The sequence below is a fragment of the Seriola dumerili genome, unplaced genomic scaffold, assembly GCF_002260705.1.
Source record: "Seriola dumerili isolate Sdu_G_001 unplaced genomic scaffold, Sdu_1.0 BDQW01000435.1, whole genome shotgun sequence".
In the NCBI taxonomy this organism is placed as follows: Eukaryota; Metazoa; Chordata; class Actinopteri; order Carangiformes; family Carangidae; genus Seriola; species Seriola dumerili.
Window position 1 is genome coordinate 869,775 of NW_019174690.1, and position 26,905 is coordinate 896,679.

Genomic DNA, 26,905 nt, shown 5'->3' on the forward strand with positions numbered 1-26,905 from the left:
TATAAATACTTTGAAGCACTTGTTTGGCTGAAAACTGGACCTTGTGACTGATATGATAAATTGCATTATTCATACTGTGTCATCAGTGCTTAAGCAGCATTTTACTGCTTTAGTAGTCCAGTGGTTGGGCCCCATCCGAAGGCTCACAACATAAATCTTGAACTGTGTAGGAGTCAGTGATATGACTAATGGAAAAAGAAAGAAGTCAAATACACTACTCTGTTTTCAGTTTTTTGGACTTTTTTCCAATTTTTGATTTGTTTTTGTTTTTTTTTGGAATATTGGTGAGATTTACATCTTTAAACCTTGATTATTTAAAAGAAACCATGAAAGGTTGGAAACCACTGGTTAATTCTTTCTGATCATATCTGCTTTTGATTGCAAAATCTGAATCTGCAAAGTAAGTAAAGTAGTCAAAAATGTGGTGGAGTAAAAGTATTAAGTAGCCTAAAATGTAAATACTTAAGTGCAGAAGTTACATTTTGAATCAGGAGTTGCCTTTTCGATGAACATTTGTTGAGGAGTTTGTCGCTTCTGATCTATTCTCCGACCGTGCCGTGTGCCGTGAACGCAGCGCGTCGCTCCGCTGCCATGTTGTTGTTTTATTTTCGGGGCAGCGGCAGAGTTTCCAGCTGCTGTCGGTGTCTGCGGACACAGCGGGTGGTTTCTGAGGTGGAGGCGCTGCTTTACTGACTCTATCTGGAATACAACTCAGCTCCAAGTCGCCGTTAAAGTTGCCGTCGGGTATGTACTTTTTTGTCTGATTTAAAAGTTGTCTCTGTTGACTAGCTCCGTGGGTCGGTGCTACTTTTTCCCATTCATGCTAACAGGCGCTAGCTGCTCAACTTAGCGCAGTAAAACCTTCCTTTTTTTCGACTTTCCTTAAATCGTGAACTGTGAGATAAGATAGACGAGCATTTGTGGCGGCAATAACAAGCTAGCAGAGTTGAGTTAGCTTCGGCACAAGTATAGACAAATGAGCGGCGTTTTGGAAGCTAACTTCTGTGCTAGCTGTGCTAACGCTGCCAACTGACACCAGTCTGCCAAACTTGGGCGATAACTTAAAAACACTGATGTGCAACAGAAGAAACTTTCAGATGTTTTATTGGTACAAAGTGTGAATGTAAAGGGAGAATTAAGTCATTGTGACCCTACGTGCCTCGCTGGTGTCGGCTGTGTTAAGCCTGTGGGATAAAGTCATTGTGGATTATTTATGTATGGCAGATCAGGACCGACTGGAAACGCACCATTTATCAAGTGTTCCTCGGCTCATACAACTTTAGCTTCATGTATGATTAATCAGAAGTACTTTTCCAAGTGGTACAAAGTTTGGGTTTGCCTGGCTTACTCCACCCACCTGTACACCACCGTACCGGTAGCCTATAATGAGTGAGAGGTCCGGGCTGTGTTGTAACAGAAGTGAATGTGTGTGATCCTGACTGCTAGTGAAACTTTTTCTACCACAAAAAAGAGGAAGTTCGCCTTGTCCTGTCTTTGCTTGAGTCATGTCTGTAGTTGGGATTACACTGCTCCAAATCCTCTTTTGTTTTTACTTGACTTCTCCTGTGAGAGGATGGTGTTCCTTCAAGGCCAAGGGTAGTTCACATGTCTGCCATAGTCTGTCTGCCATAGTGGGATTATTCTTATTATCCATTTACATCCAATAACATGCTTCTTAGTTTAAGGAAGGAATTTTAAACCCTGATTAGAAGATGCCATTTGGACTGGATTTCAAAACAACACATAGTCAGTTTTACATCTTTTATAGCTGCAACTATTGATTATTTCAATTGTTGTTTAACCTGACATATTTATCAGTTAATAGAGAGTTTGTTAAATCTATTAAATAATAGAAAATGGTGAAAAAACACAGTTTTCCAGAGCCAAAGTTCACCTGTTTGGATGCTTTGTTTCGCCTGACCAACAGTCCAAAACCCAGAGACAAAACAGTTATATATTATTATTAATTAATCCCCTGATTATTTCCTTGATTAATTTAAGATATAAAATGAAAAATACCTGTCACAAGTTCTGCAAGTGTAAACTGACTTAAGAATGTCTTGTTTTGTTCCACCAACAGTCAAAAACCCCAAAATATTTAATTTGCAATAATAATAAACACAGAAAAGCAGGAAGTCTTAACGTTGGAGAAGCTGAAAACAGCAAATCTTTTATCCATTTATCAAAATTGATCAATTACTCTCTTACAAAAATATTTCCTGATAATTTTTCATTTGATTAATTAACTAATTGTTGCAGCTCTCACCATAAAAACCATAAAATTTAATCGACTAATTGATTGATTGTAGCAACTTTAGAAAAAGAATTCTCTTGATGTTGAGTTTTATTAAATGACTAATCAATTTTCAGAAATATTTGTAGATTAATTGTCTGTAAATGAGCTTATTATTAAATGAGTTGGTTGTGTCAGCTTTACTCTTCTGGTCTCTCTCTCAAAACGAACAAATTAATCCTGAAATAATTCATTTAATTTGCAAAAATATCCAATATTCACTGAACCCAGCTTATATCATATTGAGTATTTCATGGTTTTACTTGCTTTATATCATTTTAAATTGAACATTTGTGAATTTTGAACTGTTGGTCGAACAAAACAAGCAATTCCAAGATGTTCCCTTGGACTCTGAGAAACTGTGACGTGCATTTTTCATAATTTTTTGATATTTCATGAACTAAACTAAAATAAATGTTTTTTGCAGCTGTAGTTGAACGACCAGAAAAAAAACCTTGTACACTGTTTTTTTTATTTTTTATTATTCTTGCCAAATCATTGTGGTAGAAAACAAAATGCAGCCCTAAACCTGTGGTAAAGAGAAAGTGTGAAGGGCAGGAGAGTTTCACAAGCTGGAACTTGAACTTTGTGGTTTTATTTTACTTTAGTAGATAAATGACCAGAAATAGCTGTTGGCAAACATCACAAAGAAACTCACCTGTTATTATCTAGCTGATCCACAACCACAGCTTTAAGTAGAATAGAAATACAGACACTTTATTTGACTAAAACATCATCTTCTACATCTACACTCATATATATACACACACACACGGATGACAGTTTTGGAATTAGATTAGAAAACATGATTAAACATGAGAATGTGTTTGTTATTTAAACTTAATGAGATTGTTGTGTGGAAACATGATTTAACATGAGAGTGTATTTGTTATTTAAAGTTAATGAGATTGTTGTGGTGTTACACAGAGCTCCTCTGCAGGAGGAAAAAGTTTAGAGGAAGTGGTTGAGATAGGATCTTGTTTTTATCGGATGTGCCGTCGAGTATTAGAAGTGTTTGGGGTTGGGTAATTAGATCATGTTCACCTTGACAGCTTTTTGTAGAGAATCTGCTGCACTCACACCGATTTACACTGGTTGTGTTGATGTTCCTGGTGTTAAGCTTTGCAGCAGCTTAGAGACTCTTCAACCAGATACTTCACTCATAATTGGGATCAAACCTGTGAGCTTTTCGGTAATGAGACTGAAGTACCACCCTACTTTATGTGCCTGAAAATCAAACCTGAATATTTTTTGAAATCCAGCTGAATCGTGTTAATAGGGCTGTAACTAAAGATTCCTTTCAATATAGATGAATAACAATATTCTTTCAATTAGTTTTAAATATGTAAGATTTAAGTGAATGCTGATGAAAACTTCCGAGTCTGAGGTGCCGTCGTCAAGTGTCTTGTTTTTGTCTGACCAACAGTCCACAACCTAAAGATGTTCAGTTTACAGTTTAGAAAAACAGCAAATACCCTCAATCAAGGTGCTCGGACCAGTGAATATTGACTCTGATTAATTGACTGAAGTGTTGTTGATTAATTAATCCACTGCTGGAGACATAATGTTACACACCAACTTCTTTTTTTTTTTTGCAAAACACATTTCTATCTAATCGGTGGAGAATCTGGGTTTGAATCGAGAATCGATCCTGAATCCAATTCTGACCCAAAGAATCGAATCAAATTGCAGGATTCCCGCTGATTCCTTTGTGGCGTCTTGTATCAGAAGGTGGAAATGTGAAAACTTACTTATCATAAACCAGTTGATTGATATTCAGCATCTATTTTGAGAATCATTTAATCAGAAATTCTGAAAAACTGTCAAATATTTACCGATTTCAACGTGTCAAAAGAGATCAGCTTTTAAGGTGAATATCTGAATATTTGGACTCTTGACAATGTCACCTTCGGCTTAGCAAAATTGTTTGCAATATTCGAATAAATGGTTAGTCAATTAATATTCATTAATTTCGGTCCTAACTGGCACCCATTTTTGAAACACTGTGAATGATACCGAGCCCTGTGTGACAGCATATCCGTCCGTAACCTAAAGCTGATGCCTCAAACTGAGAGAAATGTCTAGTTTCTACAGTGTCATGTGCAGAGCAGCTGGTCTTTTGGGTAGTCTCACATTTTAGTTCCTCAGAGGACTGACAGCAGGAGGCTGGGGGGGGAGAGAAATACCATCATCTTAGTCAGATGTAAATGAAGAACTAACAGGGAACCTCCGGTTACTGACTCCTCAGAGAAGAAACTGTCACTTTCCATTTTCCAGTGCCTGACCGGAGCGACTGGTGAATTACAGCACACGCCTCTGGGCAGGTAATCAGCCGTTCATTGTCATTAATCGGCTGCGTTAGCTGTTGGACGACACTCTTGGGTTTCCCGCTGTCAGCAGGTCGGTGAGCGGAGCCGTCTCTCTCTCCTCTCTGTGTCTCAGCGTGGTAAAACTAGTTCTGCCTGAGCTGACGAGGGTGAGGCCGAGTTAAAGCAACTAAATGCTATCACCTGCCACTACCCCCGCCCCACCCCCTCCTGTCCTCCCCATCCTGTTACTCTGCAAGCACAGGATGTCTGGTGTGGCTTCCTGTGTAATCCAGCACCCAGCTCGTAATCCAGTGTATGTCTGTTTATAAATAGAGGCAGATTACCTGCATAAGAAGAGCAGGTTATTTCCTCGTCGCTACATCAAGCAGCTCACAGGTAAACAAACAGATTACAGTATGGAGCGCTTGATTTGATGCAACGGAGCTGACCCGCGAGAGGAGATGGGTGGTACTGCTGATACACAGGGCTGCAGCTAATTATTCATTTCAATATTGCGTAATCTATCCGCAATTTTCTTCAATTAATAGATTCATCATTTGATATATGTAACACCAGAAAACAATGAGACGTGCATCACAAATTCCTAGAGCCCATGAAGACCTCAGGAAATGTCTTTTTATTTCCCACCGACAGCCCAAGCCCCCAAAATATTTAACATGAGACAAGCAGCAAGTTCCTACATTTTAAACCCCGAACCATCAAATGTTTGGCATTTTTGCCTGAAAAAAAATACGATTATTATTAAAATAGTTGTAATTTATTTTTGTGTTGATTGACTAATCATTGCAGCTCTAATATATGTACGCTTATCTATACTCTAGGGCTGCAATTAATGATTGTTTTCATAATCAATTAGTCTGTTAATGATTTCCTTGATTAATTGAGGGAAAAAAAGTCAAATAATTGTATTTTTAATGCAAAAGTGCCATTTATTTATATTACATATAAAGAGATGCGCCTGGCTGACTATAGCTCACGTGTGTTCGGTTGGTATCATAGAAACAACAGCCAGCGCTCTCCTCCAGACAGAGGCTCATGTGTTGAGAGCAGTAACCCAACAAATGTGCACAGGAAGTTAGATGCTCCGAAACAGGGTAACACAACAGATGTAAGGAAACAGATGAAAATGCATTGTATATATTAAAAATACTGTTTGACAACAGGAAACCCACAGCCACAGCCTTGCAGCTAAATTTAACTCCACTCATTTCATATGACACGCGATGCAGCAGAACTACAGATATCACCTTCTTTTCTTTTTTTTATTTATTCTACATATTCTTCTTTGTAAAAAAAAAAAAAAAAATCTGGTGCCTACATTTCCCACAATCCACAGCACGATTGTAGAGTTTGTTGTTTGTAGTATTTTGTCTTATATAGAGAAAACAGACCTCCGAGTCTGAGCTGTAAAACGTGTAAAATCTGTCGACCTCCTTTAACATTTGTGTTTATATCAGCTGCGTTCATTTCTAAAGTTAATATTATTGGAACCAATTAAAATAAATAAACATAATTTTACCATTTATAATCAACTACAACTGAAAGATTCAGTTTAAATCTGTGATCAGCAAACTACATTTATTTTAGTGGCCACTATTAATTTAAAGAAGCCTAATTAATGTTGGCAACCTGTAGCTCCAACCTGAACACGAGCTGAGCTGCTGAAATGTTGATTATTGATTGATATTGATCGTTGTGAGTGACAGTGAAACAACATCTTTCACAAACTGCTTGATGCGAGCTCCTGATCCAGAACTCTATTGATCTGATGCATGAAAAGCTGAGGCTGCGATCGGCTGATTATTCCTCCGTAGAAGAGTCTCCAGTGATCTGTCAATCCAAGAAGAGACACGAGAGATTCATTAGCGTTGGAGCTTAAAGAAGAAGACCAGACAGCACAAGGCAAGTTAGCAGGACCTGTGTCTGTTGGTGTGTAATGTGCAGGGGAGTGAATCATATATTTCTAATAGATCAGGTGTAACGAAGAAAAGACATCAGTTATCATGTTTAGTGGTTATAAAAATGAAAGATAGTCGATGCGTTGGCTTTAAGTGTCACCTCAGAAAATCCTAACTCAGGGACGGCCTTAGTTTTGTCCAATCAGGAAGTGGAACTAATGCTGCTCGTGACAAATATTAATCTCAGCTGTGAAATCAATTTCTAATAAAAGTGTCTTTGATGTGTCTTTGCACTTGTTAGGACTTTGCAGTTTGATGCATTTGAATGTGATTTTGACTATAAAACCAATATAAGTGTTGGATAAGTCACGTGACAGAGAGGACAGCAGAGTAACAGTGTAAGACCTTATAAGGACAGCAGCATGTGCAGTCAGGATCCACTTTCAGCACAGACACTTCTCATTTTCATATCTGGCCACACTCACTATTAACCATGGACACTTATTTAAAAGTGTTTTATAGTAAGTCACAGTTTCACTCTGTTTCTCATCTGGCCTCTGCCGAGCGTTTCACACTTCTGTCTGTGTCGTCTCCTCTGTGCTGTTCCTGCTGATGGTCACAGCGCTCATTTCCTTCCAGACATTAATAACATGCGTTCTGATTACTCGGCCAACGTTACAGCCTGACTCTGAAAAGCTTTTTAGCATTAAATGAATACATAAAAAAAGAAGTAGCTTCGTTTATAATGCCGTAAAGACTCCAGAAGTAGTATATTTGTCCGTTTATAGGAGGCACAAAGAAATAATAAGTAGGTCAAGTTATTTTAAAGACCTTCAGTTATGCAGGGAAGTGTGTGTCTAGTTGTGGCTTGAAAAGGGAAGGTGAAAGTCTGTTGTCATAGAGAAGGGCGAGACATGATAAATGTTCAGCTATGACGGTCTTCCCTGGAAGACATTCATAATGGTGCTCTCCTTTGTGCAAGGGAAAAGTGACAGAAGCTGAGGTGTGAAAAACTTTCACACCTCAGCTTCCACGTAGTTGGCATAATTTTTTTCGGAAAGTGACAGAAATTATCGGACGCTTCGCCCACCTCATTACGCTGTTGGATAGGTGTTGGGGAAGGAGGATTCAGACACTATTCTGCTACTGCTGAGAGGTTGGAGGTGGGCGTGTTGTGTTGTGTCAGTATACCTGAGTTTTTGAGGTAGTGGGTGTTGCCCACCTTGCAGACCCGACTGGTGACTCTCTTCTAGGGAAAGTCCCTAGATCTGTTGTTAGCTGCTAAGTTAGCAACGCTGCCTGTTCTAGCCAAATCATTATGAAAGCGCAGCAACCAATTGGAGAAACTCCCAACACTTGACTGGCCGACCAATGGTTAAACCTTATCACTGAGTCACACAGTATTCAGCTAACCAATGGTGTAACTTCATCACTCAGCCAGTCAGCGACATTAGCGTTTATAGGCCTGTCCCTGCTGTTGCGGTTCAGCCAAAACGAATCCAGGATCATTTTAAGTACACAAGTGAAGTTCACTTACCAAGTCCCAGATTACAAGCAGCCAGCAGCCTGACATACTTCCTCGTCTAGACCAGGTGAGCAGGTGTTTCATTTTGGGATATTTTGAATTGTTTGATTGGACAGCAGGAGCTTGTCAGTGGATCCGCTGCTCCTGAAGAGCTGCACTGTTTAAAATCTGCTTCTCCAATCAGATTTTTTTTTTATTATTGGTGCTTCCTTTTTTAAAAGGGGGAATAAGGAAAGTTATGGAAAGAAAACAGACGTTAAAATAAAGATTTAGTGAAAGTATTAAACCCTGGATGTTTTAGTGAATCATATAATCGTCAACATGGATTATTGCTGATTTAGTCTTCCATGATTTACATAACAACTGAATGAACTAGGGCTGTAAATAATGGTTATTTTCCTCATTGATTTATCTGCTGCTTTTCTCTATTAATTCATCTATCAAACAGAAACAGTGAAAATGTCCACCGCTGTTTTCCCTGCTTGAAAAATCACTTTTAATGATTAATTGATTTTCTGAATTATCTCTTCTCTGAACTTTGAAACACAGATCCATTTCATCCATTTCATATATTTTTTTTATTATTACTGTTTTTAGGTCTTGAAATTTCTCCTTTATGTTTAAGGGGAAAGCACAGGATCAACACCACACTTCATATACTGTATGTGCTCCGTTTGCTATGATTATTTCTGTATTGAAGATCAGTTTGTTGCTCTGTTCAATGACAAAGTTTCCCCTTGTCTGTCCAGATTAGATCTTTCCAGAGGCTTTTATCACAGTCGAGTGAGTCTACATTATTGACCTGATTAGATAAATCCTTTCTTAAAGCCATTTCATCAAGGCTTTTCTAAGCGATACTGAGCAGCTCTGTTTTGTTGCTCTTGTAATTTGTTACTCCTCTTCAGGCCTGTTACTAAATTTCTAATATGCAAGCTGTGATTTGCGACATGAGATAAATATGTAATGCGGTAAATATCTCACTTTTACAGGGTTCAGTCATCAAAACAAAAAGTGCCATGTTGATGCTTTATAGGGGTTGCAAATTTATCTGCAATTTCCTGCATGTGAAATTTGATGCTGCAATCTGAGTGTAAGCAGTACTTGCATCACTTAGAAGCCGCAGGGAGAATATTATTTCTCACAGTGAATAATGTACAAAAAACATCATATTTCTAAACTTTAAATAATTCAAAAAGAACCAAATGTGCAGAAGTGAGGCAGAGGCTGCCTGTGATCTTTACCTCCCCAGGTGATTTCAAGCAGATTTGACACCGGTCTGTGTCCTGCCTGAAACCCTATTCTCCTGTAAATTATTTTGTCAAAACTGATTGTGAACGTCCTCGTCATAGCGCAGAGCAGCAACCAACCCAATTATAAACATGGGCAAGGAGATGAAAACCAACAGTCTGCAAAATTGCTCATTTTGAGGACATGACATAACAAAGTAAGTAGCTCTCAGCCTGTATATATTTAGCCTTTAAAGACTTTTTTTGTAGTTTAAACCGAGTCAACAGCTTAGGTTTTGTAAGTTTAAACATCTTTCATAATATTGTGTATCCTCAGCTGATGTAATTATTTCCAATTCACTTTCATACTGAAGCTAAAATGTGATTTGTTTTATTCTAAACATCTGCACACATTGTAAAGTTTTATTTAGAGCTGCAACTAATGACTTTTTACATTATAGATTCATCTGGCAGTTATTTTCTCGAGGAATTGATTTATCATTTGTCCATTGGATGTAATTTGTCCATTGGATGTAATTAGGCCAACAGGATATTCAGTTTACTATTTTAGGAAAGTAGCGAGTAATTTTGTCGGAGAATCAGGAAAAATCTTCACTAACTTTCCTGCATTGAGCAGAAAATGAGGCACAGATCGGACAGTGTTTATTGGACTGCAAGTCAGATTAAATAAGCAATTTAAAGACACCTCCGGGCTCTGGGTCCTTAGGATGAGCATTTTTCATTATTTCTGAATAGATGGAAAGTAGAAAAGTAATTACTCGTTGCAGCCGTTAAAACAAAAACACGGAGCGAGTTAATCAACTTTCTGGTTGTGACTTCTTCAGGAGTGAATTTGTAGCCACGAGGTGTTTGGATTGAGTGAGGGCGAGTCGGCTTGAAGAATTGATCTGACGTGATTTAAAAATATTTGTTCTCACAGTGCGCGCAGATTCACCGTGACTTTAACCAGCTCCCGGGATTGGAAAATACGAAAACGAGAGCCAGAAACTTAGGTCACGGCTCTGCGCTACCTGTTGGGTTTATTTGCAGTGGAAAGGCTCAAAGGTTGAGCTGCTGCACACACGAGTGCAGCAGAATGAGGGAAACAGATGGAGGCCTGTTCAGAGCAAATTCCTCAGAAACGCCATCCTGTCAGTCTCGTTTTGGAACGCCACTACGCGCCGAGCCACTTGAGGTTGTTAGTGTGTGTGTGTGTGTGTGTTCGCGTGCGTGTGTATGCGTGTGTGAAACCACAGACCAGGAAACCTCTGCAGTTGGAAAGGTTACAGTCTCATAATTTCCTGCTCTCTGACACATTTATCAGCCAATTAGCCTACTTTAGTGTGAAAGTGAAAGTCTTGGTTTATATGGATGGATTTTTTACACTCATTTCTTGAACTTTGAATTCTTCTGTGAGCGTGTAGTCTGAGTCATGTGATGGTAAAACTCTCACTGAAGCTCAGACTGTTCAAACGTCTGGCTGTAGTGTAAAGCTGAAATTTGGCAATAATTCTGATAATCGATTGATCATAATGAGTCATTTTTCAAGCTAAAATGTCGTTATCTGATTCCAGCTTCTCGAAAATGAAGAGTGTGACTGTCAAGTGGACAAAACAAGCAATGAATGTTAACAATTAGTTAAGCAAAAAACTGGCAGATTTATCAGTTGTGAAAATCACAACACCCTGCAGTTTTAATGGAAAAGAAAAGAAAAATAACTATTAATTATTAATATTAGTAATTACTGCCTGGTATCTGAGAGGCCAAGTTGTTCACATAAATTGAATGAAATCTGATGAATGTTGGAAGTGATGTATGAAATGTAAACATGTAAAGATAGCAGCGGTCAGTATGAGCTGTTGAGTGACATCATTTCAGCTCAGATTCAGTGAGATTTTATATTTTTAGTTATGAATTAAACATTTGGGTAAAAAAAATAAACATTGACATTTCCTCAATTTTTCATTTCAAGTGTTGAATTGGAAATACCTTTTTAACTTCATCAACAGCAGCAGTCCACAAGGAGGATGAATGTTTTAATAAAATACTGTTTACAGGTCATCGTCATCCATCAGAATTCGGTATGTTAAACCAGTGGTTCTCAAACTTTTTCACCTCAAGGACCCTTAAACTGACACAGATTAGACCACGGACCCTCATCTGATAGGATTCCTGCTTTTTTTATTACAGAAAGTACTCATGGGAACCCCCCAGGAACCCTGTCTAGGACCCCTTGAGAACCGCTGGTTTAAACCAAGCACGTGGCTTCAGTTATTGCCTTTAACCAGGAGGTGTTTGGGAAGAGTTAGTTGCTGCTCTGGTGTCGCTCACCTCAGGTTGGTTGCTGATGACAGTAACTAAAACATCAGCGCCCACACGTTCTTCCTAAATTAGCAGAAAGCTCTGCGTTGTCACCAGTATGTTTATGATCTGCAGACTACTGATGTTGGGCCTTGTGGCTTGAATGAACACCTGCTTAGAAACATTATTTCTTGCCAAACTTAAAGCTGAATTTAGGTCAGGTCTGTTATTGTGTATTGATGCATCTCCGACTCTTGCATTGGGTTTTATATCAGATAATCTTTACACCTCCAGTCAGTGTATTTGGTCTGCCTGCCCAAGTATATCCTATGAGCCGGAAACACTGATTGAAGTTGCAGTGTGTTTGCAGAGACTTAATAGCATGAGAAGACGTGCTGTATCAGCATCTGAAAGATTTCAGTCTTCTTTCTTCTCCTCTGCGTGTTTGAACGTGTACTGAACTAATTAGTTTGCAAGATACCCTGCCTCCTACACTTCATCTGTTTGAACCTGTATGGGTGACTGATTAAAACCTGCCTGCCTGCTGACAAACTCAATGAGTTTCAGCACGGGCTGCAGCTTTCACAGGCCAAACTAAATCTCAGCAATCACTATCATTTGGCTCGTTATTCCTCCAAACACCCAGCATTTTAATTCTCAAGCTTCATCAGTGATAAAGTCCAAAGCACCGTCAGTTTGACTGCATTTCATTTTTTAAAAATCTGCAAGTCACCTAAGGCATGAAGACGTTTTCATCATCTCCTGTTGGCGGTGAGGTGATGCCAGCCTGCGAAACATTTTGGCAACAAACAAAGGTTTGATTGACTTCTGTATTTGCCCGAACAGAGGTCTGTGTAACCAGCAAGAGACAGAATAAAACAGAAGCGGATGAAATGTGATAGAGTTGAAATGAATGGTTGACTGACAGAAAGTTATTTGATAATTTTTTTGCTAATCAATTAATTATTTGACAGTCGCGAAATTCTTGCTAAAGGACTGAAACACTCTGGTTTCAGCTTTTTTTATCAATGTAAATTAAAAAACTTTGAACAGAACATTCACAAACGTCACCTTGGACTCTGGGAACTGTTGATGTGCATTTTTCATTTTGAAAATAAATGATTAAAAGAAATAAATCATCAGTTTTAGCCCTATACTATGCTTATCAGTATATTAGCATTATTGTTTTTTTTGGCGTGGCTGTGGCTCAGGTGGTAGAGTGGGTTGTCCACAGATTGCAGGGTTGTTGGTTTGATCCCCAGCTGCTCCTGTCTGCCTGCCGAAGTGTCCTCGGGCAAGACACTGAACCACAAGTTGCCTCACTTCTAAACCACTTTGAATGAAAACATCAAAAATAAGTGAATTAATCAATATTAGATGCATCTCTGTGGTTAAATGTTGATGTAATAATTACTCCACTTTAAAAACTTTTACTTTGAAAGTTTCCTTGTGTCTCCTGGAAGTCACATCTCTGCTGATGTCAGTGTGTGACCTTAAAAGGGAAGGCGTTTAATCACTGCGCTGGTCAGCACTTGAAGACAGCTGAGGTCAGGAGGAAGCAACTGCTGGAAATGACTGTGTAGGTCAGCTGCTCTTGTCCGAAGCTCCAGGAGCTAAAAACGAAGCCTTAAGAGCTTTGTCTGGTCGTATAATTAATGACAGTCTATGTATGCAAGTATTTGTATAATATCTTTTTGGAACATGTTTGTTTTGGGCAGTTTTTCTCACTCTTAATGGGACCATTTAGGTATTGTAACTGAGGTGGTAATTATTCCCTTCAACAGCCTATATTGCAAACACAAGCCTTATATTTCAAAATGGGGAAAAATATGGAGTATTCTGCAGAAACTGATGTCTTTGAGTGCAGCTGGACTTTCCCTTATGATGAGGTTTGGTCTGTTATTACTCTGCAGCTGCCCCCCCAGATCACTGTGGTGTTTAATCTGCTGTACATGCCTTGTCTTTTTCCCCTGAGACCCGTCGAGCGCAGTGTTTATGTGATCGGAGGCTGTTGTGATGAGCTGAGAAAAAATTGTTTGCACTGTTGCTGCATACCAGTGGCCTGTCTGAGAGAGGACGGCAGCAGGTCTTTAAAGGTTCGAGTTGTGCAAGGGAAAAGCCCTTCGTCAGTCATGTGTCCGGAAATATAATTTTGTTATCAGATATGACATTAACTGTCCTCCCTTTCTAACTCCAGACTTTAAGTATGACAGGAAGGAAATAACATCATAATTATATGATTCCTCATTCTGCTGGGAGGTCCTAGTTGAGGAACCTTTTGACCTAAATTAAAGTGAAAATCTGATTAGTAACAAAGCTTTGATTGAGGACTGCAACTAACGATTATTTTTATCATTGATTATGTCAGAAAATAGTGAAAAATGCCTGTTAAAATTTCCAATAGCTGAAGGTGATCTATTTTAAGCTCTGACCATCAGTCCACAGCTCAAACTAGCAAATGAAAAATGACCGAAAGGATTAATTGATTGTTGCACGTTAACTTCTTTATAGATTTGGCTTGTCGATAGTTAATCCTTGCAGCTCTAACTCCAATGATGACCTACTTTTATAAAAGCCAAACATCCATAGAAACTTTTCCTGCAGCTTCTCTGCTCCCTGGCTATATTTTAAAATAACCCAAATATTTGTAGTTTCACCATAATATTAGGACAAAAATAATCCAGATCTATAATGATAATAATCTGTATTTATAGAGCACTTCTCTAAACCCCCGTTATAAAGATATGGAGGACATGTAAGGCAACAGAGTTAAAACAAGCAAATCAGAAATACTAATTAAAGTATCTTAGTATTATAGAGCAAATAAACCAAAGGAAGGTGATCTGTAAAAATCAATAAAACCATGAAAATAAAGAGTTCAGTCATCTGGACAATAAAACAGAATCAAAATTATACCATAAAACCATAAAAATACATTAGGGAGAGACAGATTTGCCTTAGGTAGTCAACAAAATAAGTAAGTCAGGAAAAGCTCCCATGTTGTTATTATCATTAAACAGAGATACTGATTGAATCACATTCCTTTCTTGAGATATCAAACGTTATTTTCCTGTGATAATTATCTTGAGATATCACTGAAGTGCGTTCTCATGACGAGACATAATAACCAAGTGGTTTATTCAAGTCGTTCCACATGGGAGAGAAGTTTCCCTGAATGAGATTAATCTACATCCGTGTAGATTAATCTCATTTATCCAGATACTTCAATTACAGGTAATAACACACTGAGTACTTAACATGGTCTCTCCTGTCATACTCATGTGTTTCACAGACGTTCCCAGATCGGCTTGACTGTTGAAATCCTCTAATTGAACCTTCCCGTCAGGTTAAAGTGGTGACATGAAATTTGGTCATATTACATCCTGTTTAATTAAAGATTTAAGCAGGGAAGCCATGTGTCATTTTCTCATCCAGTGTGGGAGATTACTGTTAGCTTCCAGCCACACAGAGGTAAATGAAATACTGTGTGCTGGTCTATAGGAGAAAGGGTTCATCACTGGTTTTCTAAAAGTCAATCAGAACCTGGAGAAATGACAAGAACTGTTGTTGTATTGACTAAATGACCAAAGTACACAGACATAGGGTGCACATAAGGTCTTCAACAATAAATATTGAGCTGTTTTTAATGCATGAACGTAAGATTTGTGTTGGTAATCCTAATTTTTGCACTAATACTTTCTCCATTCTTGGTAATTACACATTTTCTCATGCAAGTTAAGCAGACTTTTCTATTTTCAGACTTTTTATTTGTTGTGTGAAGGCACAGCAATCTGTTTTTTTTTGGGGTGGGGTGGGGGGGGTGGGGGTGGAGTGTTAAAATCATTTTCCGGGATATTGGCTCAGTTTTCACACCATCCTCTTTCACACCAGATTAACCTCCAATCCCTTTATCTGTGTTCATACTCATTCTGCGGCTGTGTAATCTCGTGTGTAGGCTGACAGGATGTTGTTGACGTGTTGCGGCACGGTGGCATGTTCAGGTCGGCCAGGAGCTGATTTGAAGGAGGATCTCTGTTACCAAGGACTGTCCTGCTTTGCTTCAGTCAGACTGTGTGTGTAATTTAATAATAAGACTCCTCTATACTGCTTTCACACTGAAGCAGTTATTCAGGGAACACCTGTTTTTAGCAGGCAAAATACCATCTCAGTGTAGTTTTGCATCTCCTCTCTCAGGCTTCTCTCTGCAGCTCTAGTAACAACAAGTCGGTGAGCCAATCAGAAGAGAGGAGGCTCTGAGCCTCTCTTCTGATTGGCTGACTGTTTTCTGAGTGATCCAATAAAAATAAAGCACATTTCAGGTTAAAAACATTCAGAGAAACCAAATCCTGCAAGGTTTGGATGGTGGGTCCAGGTGGGCGGGGCTTGGTGACTGCTTTGTTGTGACATCACAAAGTTCCAGAAGTCCTGACGGCTGGTTTTAAGGCTCAGTTTCTGAATACAGGTTGTGTGCATTTCTCTGTGGACTGAGGCTTTGATACTTTCACAGTATTACAGAACCTAGACCTGATCTATAATCACACTACACATGGACAGAGACCTTTACACTGGATGGAGCTTTAAACTTAGCTCTCTGGGTGCTAAGCTCTGTGTTTCAACTGTTTGTGCAGGAGGTGAAAACACTACTTTCAGTTATATAAATCTAAAATTAGTCCTTAAAGCATATAAAATAATATGTTTTATAATTAGATTCTATTACTTTACATTCATTTATAGAACATTATTATTGCAGTGCGGCTTATTTTGGCCGCGGCTGCTTGTGTATTCATAGTGCATCATGCTGCTGCTGGTGTCGGCGTGGTCACAGGGTCTCTTTCAGGTCAACTGCATTTTGAATCTGGTCTAATTATCCTCGGGTCTGACTGTGCTCGATCCGGTCTCTCTGTTTTTTGAGAATTCATTTATGCAGGTCAGGATCTGGTGAGTTTTCCACAGGTCCACGTTGTGGACTGGATCAACTTGACTCTTAACCTTTTATAAACTCTGCAGTTCGTTTTCTACACCATGTTGCTTATTTACCTTGTAAGTCGAGAGCGGCAGCTTAAGCACAGAAACTGACACTGCCTCATCCTCGACAGCATCTGCCCTCACATTACCCCCTCGGGGTAAATGGGCGTCCTTGTGTTTGCGGCTGCTGTTTACAGCCCACAGAAACTCTCTCTGTCTCTCTTCACTCCCTGCCTTTGTCATCGTCACTCTCTCCATTTAGCTGGGATGACTCACCACTTCCCTCGCTGCCCCAGGCCTCCCAGTGTGGCGATGCTGGAGGTTTAGCTGTCGGCCATGTTGGAGATATGAAAACCCCCAGATCCCCTTTTTGTTTATAGGCAGAGTCACAGATTCACAATTCTCTCACAAAACTTTCCTGATCAGGTGGCCGATTGATCTGCCCCTCCTGTTATTAATTATTATTTTTAAATAGCGTTGAAACAGGTCTGTGATATATGATTACACATGATTAATGGCATTAGCTGTGTAATCCCAGGGTGTATTCTGCAAGATTCATCCAGAACAAAATATTTTTTTCAAAATCTTTTCATGAAAAAAATGATAACATGGGAAAACGGTTTCTCTTAACGCTGAATTTTAGATTGAACAGGTGTCGAGTTGAGTTCATACTGGGGGGTTAACTTGCTGTGGACAGGCTGTGATTTATATTTCAGTGTTGGATTTCTACTAGATGGTTTTATCGTACATGATGAGCAAAGCTCTGCGTGGATACCCATGTATACACCCTACATGGACTGTTCACAGATTTTTTCATGGATGGGAGTCTGGAGGACTGAGTTACTGGATTTTCTCCATATGTTCCCTAATGTTGTCTTCACTCTCAAATAAATCCAACAGCATTGGAAACTCATGGGAGAAAACACAAGCAGCTCAAGCTGAACTATCTCTGTCGTGGCGGTCCCCACGTGGTCTCTCTGTAGCCGAGAGCTGGATTTGTATTTGTGCGTTAAGAGGCTATATGCTGTATCCATGGCAGCTCTGGTTCTAGCAGACGTGTACCTCCTCGACATGACAGAGATACAAGAGCTGTGATTTTTCAAATGGCGGTTGAGTTTGTTGAGAGGTAAAGTATTTCTTTTCCTACGTTTCGAGCCCCAAAAAACGGAGTCTTTTGGAAACGCTGCTGGACCCATTTCAGCTTGCAAACTACCGGGTTACGTTGCAGTCTGGTCGCGCAGAAACTTGAGACCTTTGGAAACGATGTCGGTCGCTCCCTGTTTGGGTCTCATCAGCTTCGACTACCAGTGGGGAAAGCAACATGGATAACGAAATACAAGCGTTACTGACCCTGTTGTCTTTGCTCTTCCTCATTCGTAGTATTTTGTTTGATTTTACGCGATCGTTTTAAATGAAAACGTAGTAGTGTGGACGTGGCCTAAGACGAAAGAAATTACACTACAAACCGCCTCCCTATACAATCATGGCTGTCGTCTCTTATTCCCTATATCACAAAGTAAATGTAAGAGTGTAAACACAGATACTGTGGGGAATGTGAAGCTCGACACAGCCTGATCATATACAACACATGTTTTCTAACAGAGGTGATGCCAACTGGTGAAATCCAACACTAGGCTATAAATCAAAACCTACACCACAGGTCCCTGCGTATTAACCCCTGATGTGGACTATAAATTCAGCTTATTGCTCAGCTGTGTGTGTAGGTTCTGAAACAACACCGTAACCCCCTGCATGTGCTATACTATAAATCCCCCACTTTACAGTACAAGAAAAAGTCTGCACGGCGCTTTAATGCCTCTTGGTTGCGGTTTCCTAGAATCTGCAGCCAAATGATTCTTGGAGAAACATTTTGTCCCAGTATCTGAAAAAACCAGCTTAGTTTTTTTTTTTGTTCAGTTGCTTATGGGAAATTAATTTATCTTCACAAAAGCTTTGCACCTGAAGGAATAGAGTCACAAAGGTGGAACCAGCTTTTACTGAGTCAGGTTAATGTTTGTTTGTTTTTGTCTTTTTGACTTGCTGTACAGGGCATTCGGTATTTCGTCGCCCCAGACAAAAGCCTTCTTGTGCCCTGTGCCCCCTGTTGTCTGAAATCCTTGCCCTGCCTGTTGTGGAGAACAAAGTACTTTATTACCAGAGGATTTCCTTGCTTTTTGGGGAAGCTTTAATCTGATTCAGTCCTGGCAGTAAATGGCTGCACCTTTTTGTAAGCTGAGAGAGAAGGCATCGGTCCTAATTAATTAATCATTGGGCTTATCTAGAGCCACTGCTGTTCCTGGAACCCAAGGTAGCAGAACCAGAGGCCTGGATCACATTGACATTCAACATGACCAAACTCCAGCTGAGCATTTCCAAAACTACCTGTGTGCAGAAATAGCCTCTTCATTTTCTGCCCTTTTCTCCGTGTGATCCTCACCCAGCAGCACCTGCTTATCATCTGTACAGGATGGACTCAGGGTGGTTGTGTTGTGCCACTTGTAGCGGAATTAAAGCAACTGAATATTTAGAGTATGGAAATGTAAATCCATGAGATTTGTTGAAGCGAATCAATGATCTCGTTGAGAGCAGCTCCCAGAGAGGAATTAAAGTCTAATCCTGACATTACCTGAACAATCCAAGGTACTTTTTTAAAGCACCTTGTGATTGCAGCTGAAATCAAGAGTCAGTTCATTGATATATTGATCAAAAGCACTTTTTATATTGATGAACGATGTCATTTTTCAATCCATATTGCCTCATTCCAGCTTCTTTTGTCTGTTTCATATCATTGTACATTGAATAGATTTGCGTTTAGGACTGTAAGTTGAACAAAATAAGTCATTTTAAGATGTTACCTTGAACTTTTCTACTATTTTCTGACATATTATAGACTAAATAAGTACCTGATAAATCAGAAAATTATAGATAATGATAATTATAGTTATATACTTTACCTGATGTGTAAATTTCTGGTAATTTTTTGATCATTTCCTGGATAGAACTCTTTCATTTGGCAGCACATATAGGTAAAATAGACGGTGTTTAATTGGTACACTTCCAATTAAATAATTCCAGTAAATTTATTTCTATAATCTTCTTTACGCTGCCATTTTGGACAGGTATCTCCGGCTGAACATGCAGAAATAACAACAATTAAACTTTACGAGGAGTAAAGTTTTCAATAACAAAAGGATAATGAATAAATACTTTTTAATGAGGCAAGTGTGTCAGGGAAACTACTGGAAATCAACAATTACTGTAAAACCCAACACAACTAAACTAAGATTAAACTGGAGAACTTTTTATTTTTATTAAATATTTTAAATTACGCAAAAGACCTTCCTGTTTCTGTTATCTACAGTGCTTCAAGCCCTTAACCATGGCAACCTGTCCAAGACTAATCTGATGTTAAAGTGTGTGAAATTGTTTTTGACCTGACCTGGCTCAGTTGAGGCTACATCTGTCAGTCCAGGAGGCAACAGCTGGATGACGGATGTGTTTCAGGTGTCACAGCAGCTGTGTTAGCTGTGTTAGCTGTGTTAGCTGTGTTAGCTCTACAGAGGGTGATACTGGCACAAAGAGGTCCAGTCTGCCACTCTCCAGCTGGCTGACAAACCCAGTCTGTCCCCATGGTGGGAAACTGACACCTTCTGACAACGTAGTACGAATAGATAGTGAAGTTCTTCTCCACTATCAGACACTCACTGAGGACATTTACCTGTACGACCAGCTGTGAAGATTGCCTCCATTTTGCATTTATCAAATTAATTATATCTTTAGTAGTTATCGTTATATGGTGCTGCAAATTCTCCTGAAAATCCTTAGTATCCATAACAACAAGCACCATCCGCTTTCCTGCAAATTGGGCAGCAAAAGTTATGACCAGCTCTTATTATCAAACAGAAAATGTATCTAGAGTCTCGAGTTTACCTTGGCAGGTGCTGTTTAACGTCTGTGAGGTTGGAAAATCGGTCCTCTCACACAGCCTTGTGTCAGCAGACTCTATCTCCTCCGTCCCTGAAATTTCTTCTTCTTTTCAGTAGAATTCGATGGTCTGAGCAAAAAAGGGCAAACAATCATGTGTAACTGCAGGCCGTTAGTCATAGTTCACACTTACTGAATGAGGTGTCGAGGCAGGAAGTCAACGTGCTGCTGATATTTTGACATTATCAAGTTTAAGTGAGAAAAATCCACCACATCATCACAGTGTCATATTGTATATTGATATAGATCAACAGTTTAAGTTGTTTTTCAAACCGTTTTCCTTTTGATTTACAACATTTTAAATTGAAATCGTTGGGTTCTGGACTTTTAGTTGTATTGGACCTTTCATTATTATCTGACATTTTGCAGACTGAATTGATAATGAAAATGATTGTTAATTGCAGCCCCTATTACATAGTTTAATAACAAATTAGAAGTTGTTGCTATTAGCCGTAATCTGCACCTGATCAGCTGATGGGTTTTGATCTACAAAGTGCACCTGTGAAGTTTGACCATAGAATGAGATAATAAAATGCTATTTAATTAATTAATTGGATGTATTGGATTATCCAGGATGCTAACGATATGCAAAAAAAAAAATCATATTGCGATTATTTTTTGGCAGGTTTCAGTTGGAATAGTTGTTTTCCATTTTCACTGAAAAAAATATTAAAATGACGATGATGTAATTGTTGTTGGTCTTGTACCAAACAAACATGTTCCCTTTACGTCTGGAGAATATGATTCGTAGGCCGAGGCACCACAACACTTATGGTGCTAACAGTGTTGTTGGAAATTGCACTTGGCACATATTGCGATTTATATTTGGATTAACTGTGCAGCCGTAATTTTGCCTTCGTTCTTTTCTTCCTCCCAGTCGTCCTCTGTTCGCTCATGAAGCTCATCACTCTCATTCGTCGCTGCACGGTGAAGAAAGCTCATTGTGTTTCTCCTCTTGTATTTTCAGTCTGTTTCGTCCCTCTCTCTCTCTCTCTCTCGTTTTGATTACTGGGTCGGGAGCCTCCAGCCTGTATTCATGCCGCTCCCTCTCTCTCTCTCTCTCCAGACCCCTTGTCTGTCTGCTGATGGGAGCTGGTCGCCCAGTTCCCTCAGCAGTGGGCAGCGAGCCCTCGCTAACAGGGCTGACGTGTCAGCGAGCCCCCCTGTCCTCTCCAGGGCTTTCAGCAGCAGCGGCTCACTCTCGGGGTCATTAGTGTGCAGATCACTGGGGAGCCCGGCCCAGGCTGCACTGGCATCCTGGTTAATTAGCATCGTTTCTAGCTCTGTGGTTTTTAAAAAGGAAAAAAAAAGGGGCAGCAAACCAAAAGGGTAGTCACACCTACACTTTGTTTTCTTTGTGTAAGTGCAGTCCACCCACTGACAAACAAACAAGTGCTCGTAGATGAAAGTCAAAACAGTAACTTGTTTATTGTGAGAAAAAACTTGCCACAACTTCTCAGCCTGGTTCTCCAGCTGGTGTTTTGAGAAGGTAGAGGACAGTGTCTTTTTACAGATGTTTCTCTTGTAAACAGCTGTTGGCTATGAGAGCGGAGAGACTGAACCCGAACAGCAAAGTACTGACCGTCCAGACGGATAAACAATGAGCTGAAACTCACTATAAAGCTCTGTAAAGCCGAGTGGAGCTGATTCAGCTGATGATTCTCTGCAGGTTCATCACTCCCACAGACTGTTTTCACATTGTCATTTCATGAATCATTATAAATAAATCCACTAAAACTGTTTTTAAATCTTCTGTTATTCACTTCAATTCAATAAAAAAACAAAAAAAACAATGACATGAGGAAACAACATCAGTGAAAAGAAAAAACAATCAACAATGGTGCAAAACAAAACCTGTAATATTCTAGTGAGAATGACAATAACAACATGTCAAGTGGAAATAAATAACTGAACACATAAAGTACTGACTATACACTGCTGCAATCCAGTAGAACAGTCCTATAATAAACAGAACCTCTTTTAAACTGACAGTGTTCAGCTGTTGCTTTGACTGCGGTGATGTTTCCTGCTCCTGGTGGTGCTGTGTTAGTTAGTCTGCAGTATTTCGAGGCCCACTCCATTTAAGTTTGAAAACAACAGCAGCAGCAGCAGCAGCGTCCATTAGGGAAGAAAGCGGAAAGCATCAGGAACGCAGAACAACGCTGTGAACCATATTCACAACAAGTCAAGAGATAGAAGCTCATCTGACTTGTGTTCTCTCTGATCTCGGTTTATGTATTTCGCAGTGGACGTGATCTGAGCATCTCTCTGAGGTCACGGCTCTGCGCTTGAGCCTCGAGGCTCGCCAGAGACCCCCAGCACCCTTCCATCTATATCGTCAGTGAACTTTGACCTCCACTGTCATGCTGTAAGAAAAGCCGAAGGGGAGGTGGGGCATCTGGGTCGCGGCAGAGCTGGTGCTTGCTCTCTCCCGCTCTCCCGCTCTCTCTCTGGAGTCTTTGAGACTGAAACCTTTATTTTCAGATTCCACGTGCCAGTTTATAAAAGCCTGGTGAATGTTGAGGAATCTGAGATGTACTGACCTTGCAGTCCAAATTAACACTGAAGGAAGCTGTTCATTCTCCACATTGCACATGTTGTTTGTGTGGTCAGTTTTTTTTGTTTTTTTTTTCCCCTCCAGAGCCGTTCTTTCAATTAGCTTTTAAATCTGTAGTTCAGGTTGGAGTAAGAAATGTTTGGACCGCTAATCATTAGCTGTTTCTAAGAAAAGATACAGAGAATATCCCATTGCATGCACAAATAATACTTTGTCTACGGCCACAAGTAACAATTATTTTCATATTTCCACTATTAAGTAAAGTTCTGATTATTTTCTCAATTAATGAGTGAATCGTTTTGTTTATAAAATGTCAAAAAACTCACTGTTGGTCAGACACAACAAGAGAGAAACCCATCAACAACAACAACAACAACAATAAACTGCAGGGGACAGATACAGAATAGAAAAGTGTGGCCCAAAAAGGCCAGAGAATGAAATGTGTTTTTAGGTTTAAAAACAGAGATGGAGGCAGCACATCCAATATCTTAACAGTAAATGGCTCCACAATCATGAGGCAGCAACTGCAAAAGCTCCGTAACCTGTTTAGTCGTAGTCGTGACCGTGGGACAGACGAGAAAGATTTGTTGTCGGATCTAAGACCTTGGAGCTGAGTGCCAGTGAATAAGGTCTGTGATGGAAGACGGGGACGGACCATTAAGAGCCCTGAAAGCAATCAGGACCATCTGCAGGCGGGTTAATGGAGACTGGGGAAGGGATAAATACAGGGGGATGAAATAGTTTGGAAATGGGTCTTAACTGATAAAACAGAGACAGAGATCAGAACCGAAGACGACAACCCAGCATGTGACTTTCTGGACTCGGACGGACCGAAGATAATTTACTTCAGTTCTGATGCTGTTCATCTGAGGGAAATGATCAGTACTGTTGTGTACTGAATGAGGGCTCGGAAAACCGTAAAAGAGTTGTAGTAATATTGGAAGTGGCAGCCATGTTGTCTTGTTGACATTTCACTCCAGGGGACGGCGTCGTGGCAGGAAGTCAGACTGCAGCGGATATTTTTCAAATTACATTATTATTATCAAGTTTAAATAAGAAAAATCTACCTTCTGACATTTTATACACTACACAATGAATTGATTAATTGACAAAAAATAATGAGCCATTTAATTGATAATGAAATGATTACTAGTTGCAGCCCTAATTATACAGCTTAATAACTAATTTCTTGATTTACGAAGTGCACCTGTGAAGTTTAATCACCGTACGAGTTCATAAAATAATCAGTTACTAAAGATAGGACCAAAGATAATTTACTTCAGTTCTGTTCCTGTCAAGCTGAAGGAAATTATTTGCCATCCAACTTTGAATGTCAAAGAAAATCCAGGAGATTGATTTAGATTTTAGTTGGAGAAACGGCTGTGAATCATGTCGCAATATATAATATAATATCATAAACTGTGAAAGGTATTCATTTTCTCTTTGGTCCCAAATGACAAGAGAAATAAGAAATTCTGTTAAACTCATTTAGTTTCAGTTGAATATGAAGCTACATGTGATAAAGATCAGACGTTTTCTAATCAATGTGATCGGTCTGAACCGCACAGATGTGTTCTGTAAAATCAGATCATGTGGCGCCCAGACAGCACATGACGTGACGGGGGTTTTTACATTTAAAAATGAGAATATCACTGACCTCGGACAGCTGTGGTAGTTTCTGGTGAAAGAAGAGATGCATCATGGGAAAGAACAAGAGTCTCTTCCCACAACCAAGATGTTGTGGGAAGAGGGGGGGAAAGTGTTGCAGCTAAACGAGTTTCATTGATCGGTTTTATTTGTTTTTATTCCCAGGATATAACACTCAGCAGTGAATAGGACTGTGACTCATTTTAGGTTTCAAAATAAAAGTAGAAAGTTAAAAAAAAAACACATCACCTTGTGTTTAAATTTAAAGTATTTAGCTGACACCGGAGAATCCTGCTTTACTCAATAACCTGGTTAATTATCAACGGCTGTGTGAAATATGTAAAATACACCACTCATAAAGAAATGTTTCTCTCTCACCTCTGTTGCATTTTAAAGCTGAATTATGAAATGAATGAATTACAGTTGAACACTGTCTCAAACTGGACGGGCTTCGAGCCGTTACACATGGAACTAGAAATCGCCTCCTCGTGGTCGTATCCCTCCGCCACTCAGACTAGTTCCAGGTTACATCCCTGTTTATCCAGAGTCACAGAAAATATTCACCATTTGTGTGAAATTTCGTCATAACTGCTGAGTGAAGTCTTGAGTGATGGGTGTTCAGGTGAATGTTTGTGCCAAAATTTGAAGGGATTCCCTTTTAGGAGTTCTGGAGATATCGCGTTCACAGGGCGAAAATCATGTTTTGTGAGGTCATCGTGACTTTGACCCTTGACCTTTAGCCTTTAGCCACCAAAATCTAATCAGTTTGACCTCGTCCCTGCAAGGCGTTACTGAGATATCGTGTCCACGGAGTCGGATTCATGATGAAGAAACATCCAGTTCCACATAATGTAATTTAACTATCGCACTGACGAGTTTCTCCGGTGTCATTAATGGTTGATGAGAATTAAATTAAATTAAATTGCTCTGGGACGGAGGAGCATTCACAGAAAGTCTGAGAGCCGATGATTAAACCTCTCTCCCTCTCTCTCTCTCTTCTTTGCTTCAGGTGAGGTGAAGATGGTGGACCGGCTTGCGAACAGCGAGGCCAATTCCAAGCGGATCGCGGTGGTGGAGGGCTGCTTTGGGGCGGCGGGCCAGCCGCTGGCCATCCCGGGCCGCGTGCTGATCGGCGAGGGCGTCCTCACCAAACTCTGCCGCAAGAAGCCGAAGGCGCGGCAGTTCTTCCTCTTCAACGACATCCTGGTCTACGGCAACATCGTCATTCAGAAGAAGAAGTACAACAAGCAGCACATCATCCCGCTGGAGAGCGTCACCATCGACACGGTGCCGGACGAGGGCGACTTGCGCAACGGCTGGCTCATCAAGACGCCCACCAAGTCCTTCGCCGTCTACGCCGCCACCGCCACCGAGAAGTCGGAGTGGATGAACCACATAGGGAAATGTGTGGGAGACTTGCTACAGAAAAGCGGCAAGGCTCCCACCGGAGAGCACGCCGCCGTCTGGGTGCCCGACTCGGAGGCGGCGGTGTGCATGCGCTGCCAGAAGGTGAAGTTCACGCCCGTGAGCCGCCGCCACCACTGCAGGAAGTGTGGCTTCGTGGTGTGCGGGCCATGCTCGGAGAAGAAGTACCTCCTGCCCAGCCAGTCGTCCAAACCCGTCCGAGTCTGCGAATACTGCTACGTGCAGCTGACGTCGGGGAGCCTCGCGCCGCGGTCAGACTCCATCAGCCGGCCGGGGTCAAAGTTCAACAACCTGTCGGACGACGAGGACGAAGACGACAGCAGTGACTGAGGAACGAACCGTTCCTCCCGGCGGCCTGTCCCGTCCCCTCGCCGAGGAGGAAACCGCTCTGATTCTTCCTCGTTTCTTTCTCCTCCCTGATCGTCGAATCGCGCTCAAGGATTAATTCATGAATTCAGCCGGAGTCTCGTCTACAAACCAAATAATTTTATTTCCTCCTCTGATTCCAGCAGGGATAAACACGGTGATTAATCAATGAAATGTGGAATGAACAGGTGACCGGCAGAACTGTGAGGGAAAAGTCTGCTCATCGCCTCCACTCTGCTCAGTCCGCCCTCCTCTCTTGACTCTTAATTAGGCAGCAATTAGTCACTACAGAACACAATGGTGCTAATGAGAAGCTTCCCTCCCCCCTCTCCTCCTCTTAAGTTAATTTCATCCTCGTCAATTCCCCCCCCCAAGACTCATTTATTCT

General features: G+C 40.4%; 1 protein-coding gene across 1 annotated transcript; it reads left to right on the forward strand.

Annotated features, from left to right (window-relative positions):
* The first annotated feature begins 633 nt into the window (after window positions 1–633).
* On the forward strand, window positions 634–26,481 carry plekhf2 (pleckstrin homology and FYVE domain containing 2). The gene is made up of 2 exons (XM_022762061.1): window positions 634–744; window positions 25,736–26,481. Exon 2 carries the CDS (start codon window positions 25,747–25,749, stop codon window positions 26,479–26,481), a length of 735 nt encoding a protein of 244 aa, XP_022617782.1. The 5' UTR covers window positions 634–744; window positions 25,736–25,746.
* The last annotated feature ends 424 nt before the right edge of the window (window positions 26,482–26,905 follow it).

What these genes read in the sequence shown, in the direction of transcription:
- plekhf2 (XM_022762061.1), top strand. Translation starts at nt 25,747, where the DNA reads ATGGTGGACCGGCTTGCGAACAGCGAGGCCAATTCCAAGCGGATCGCG.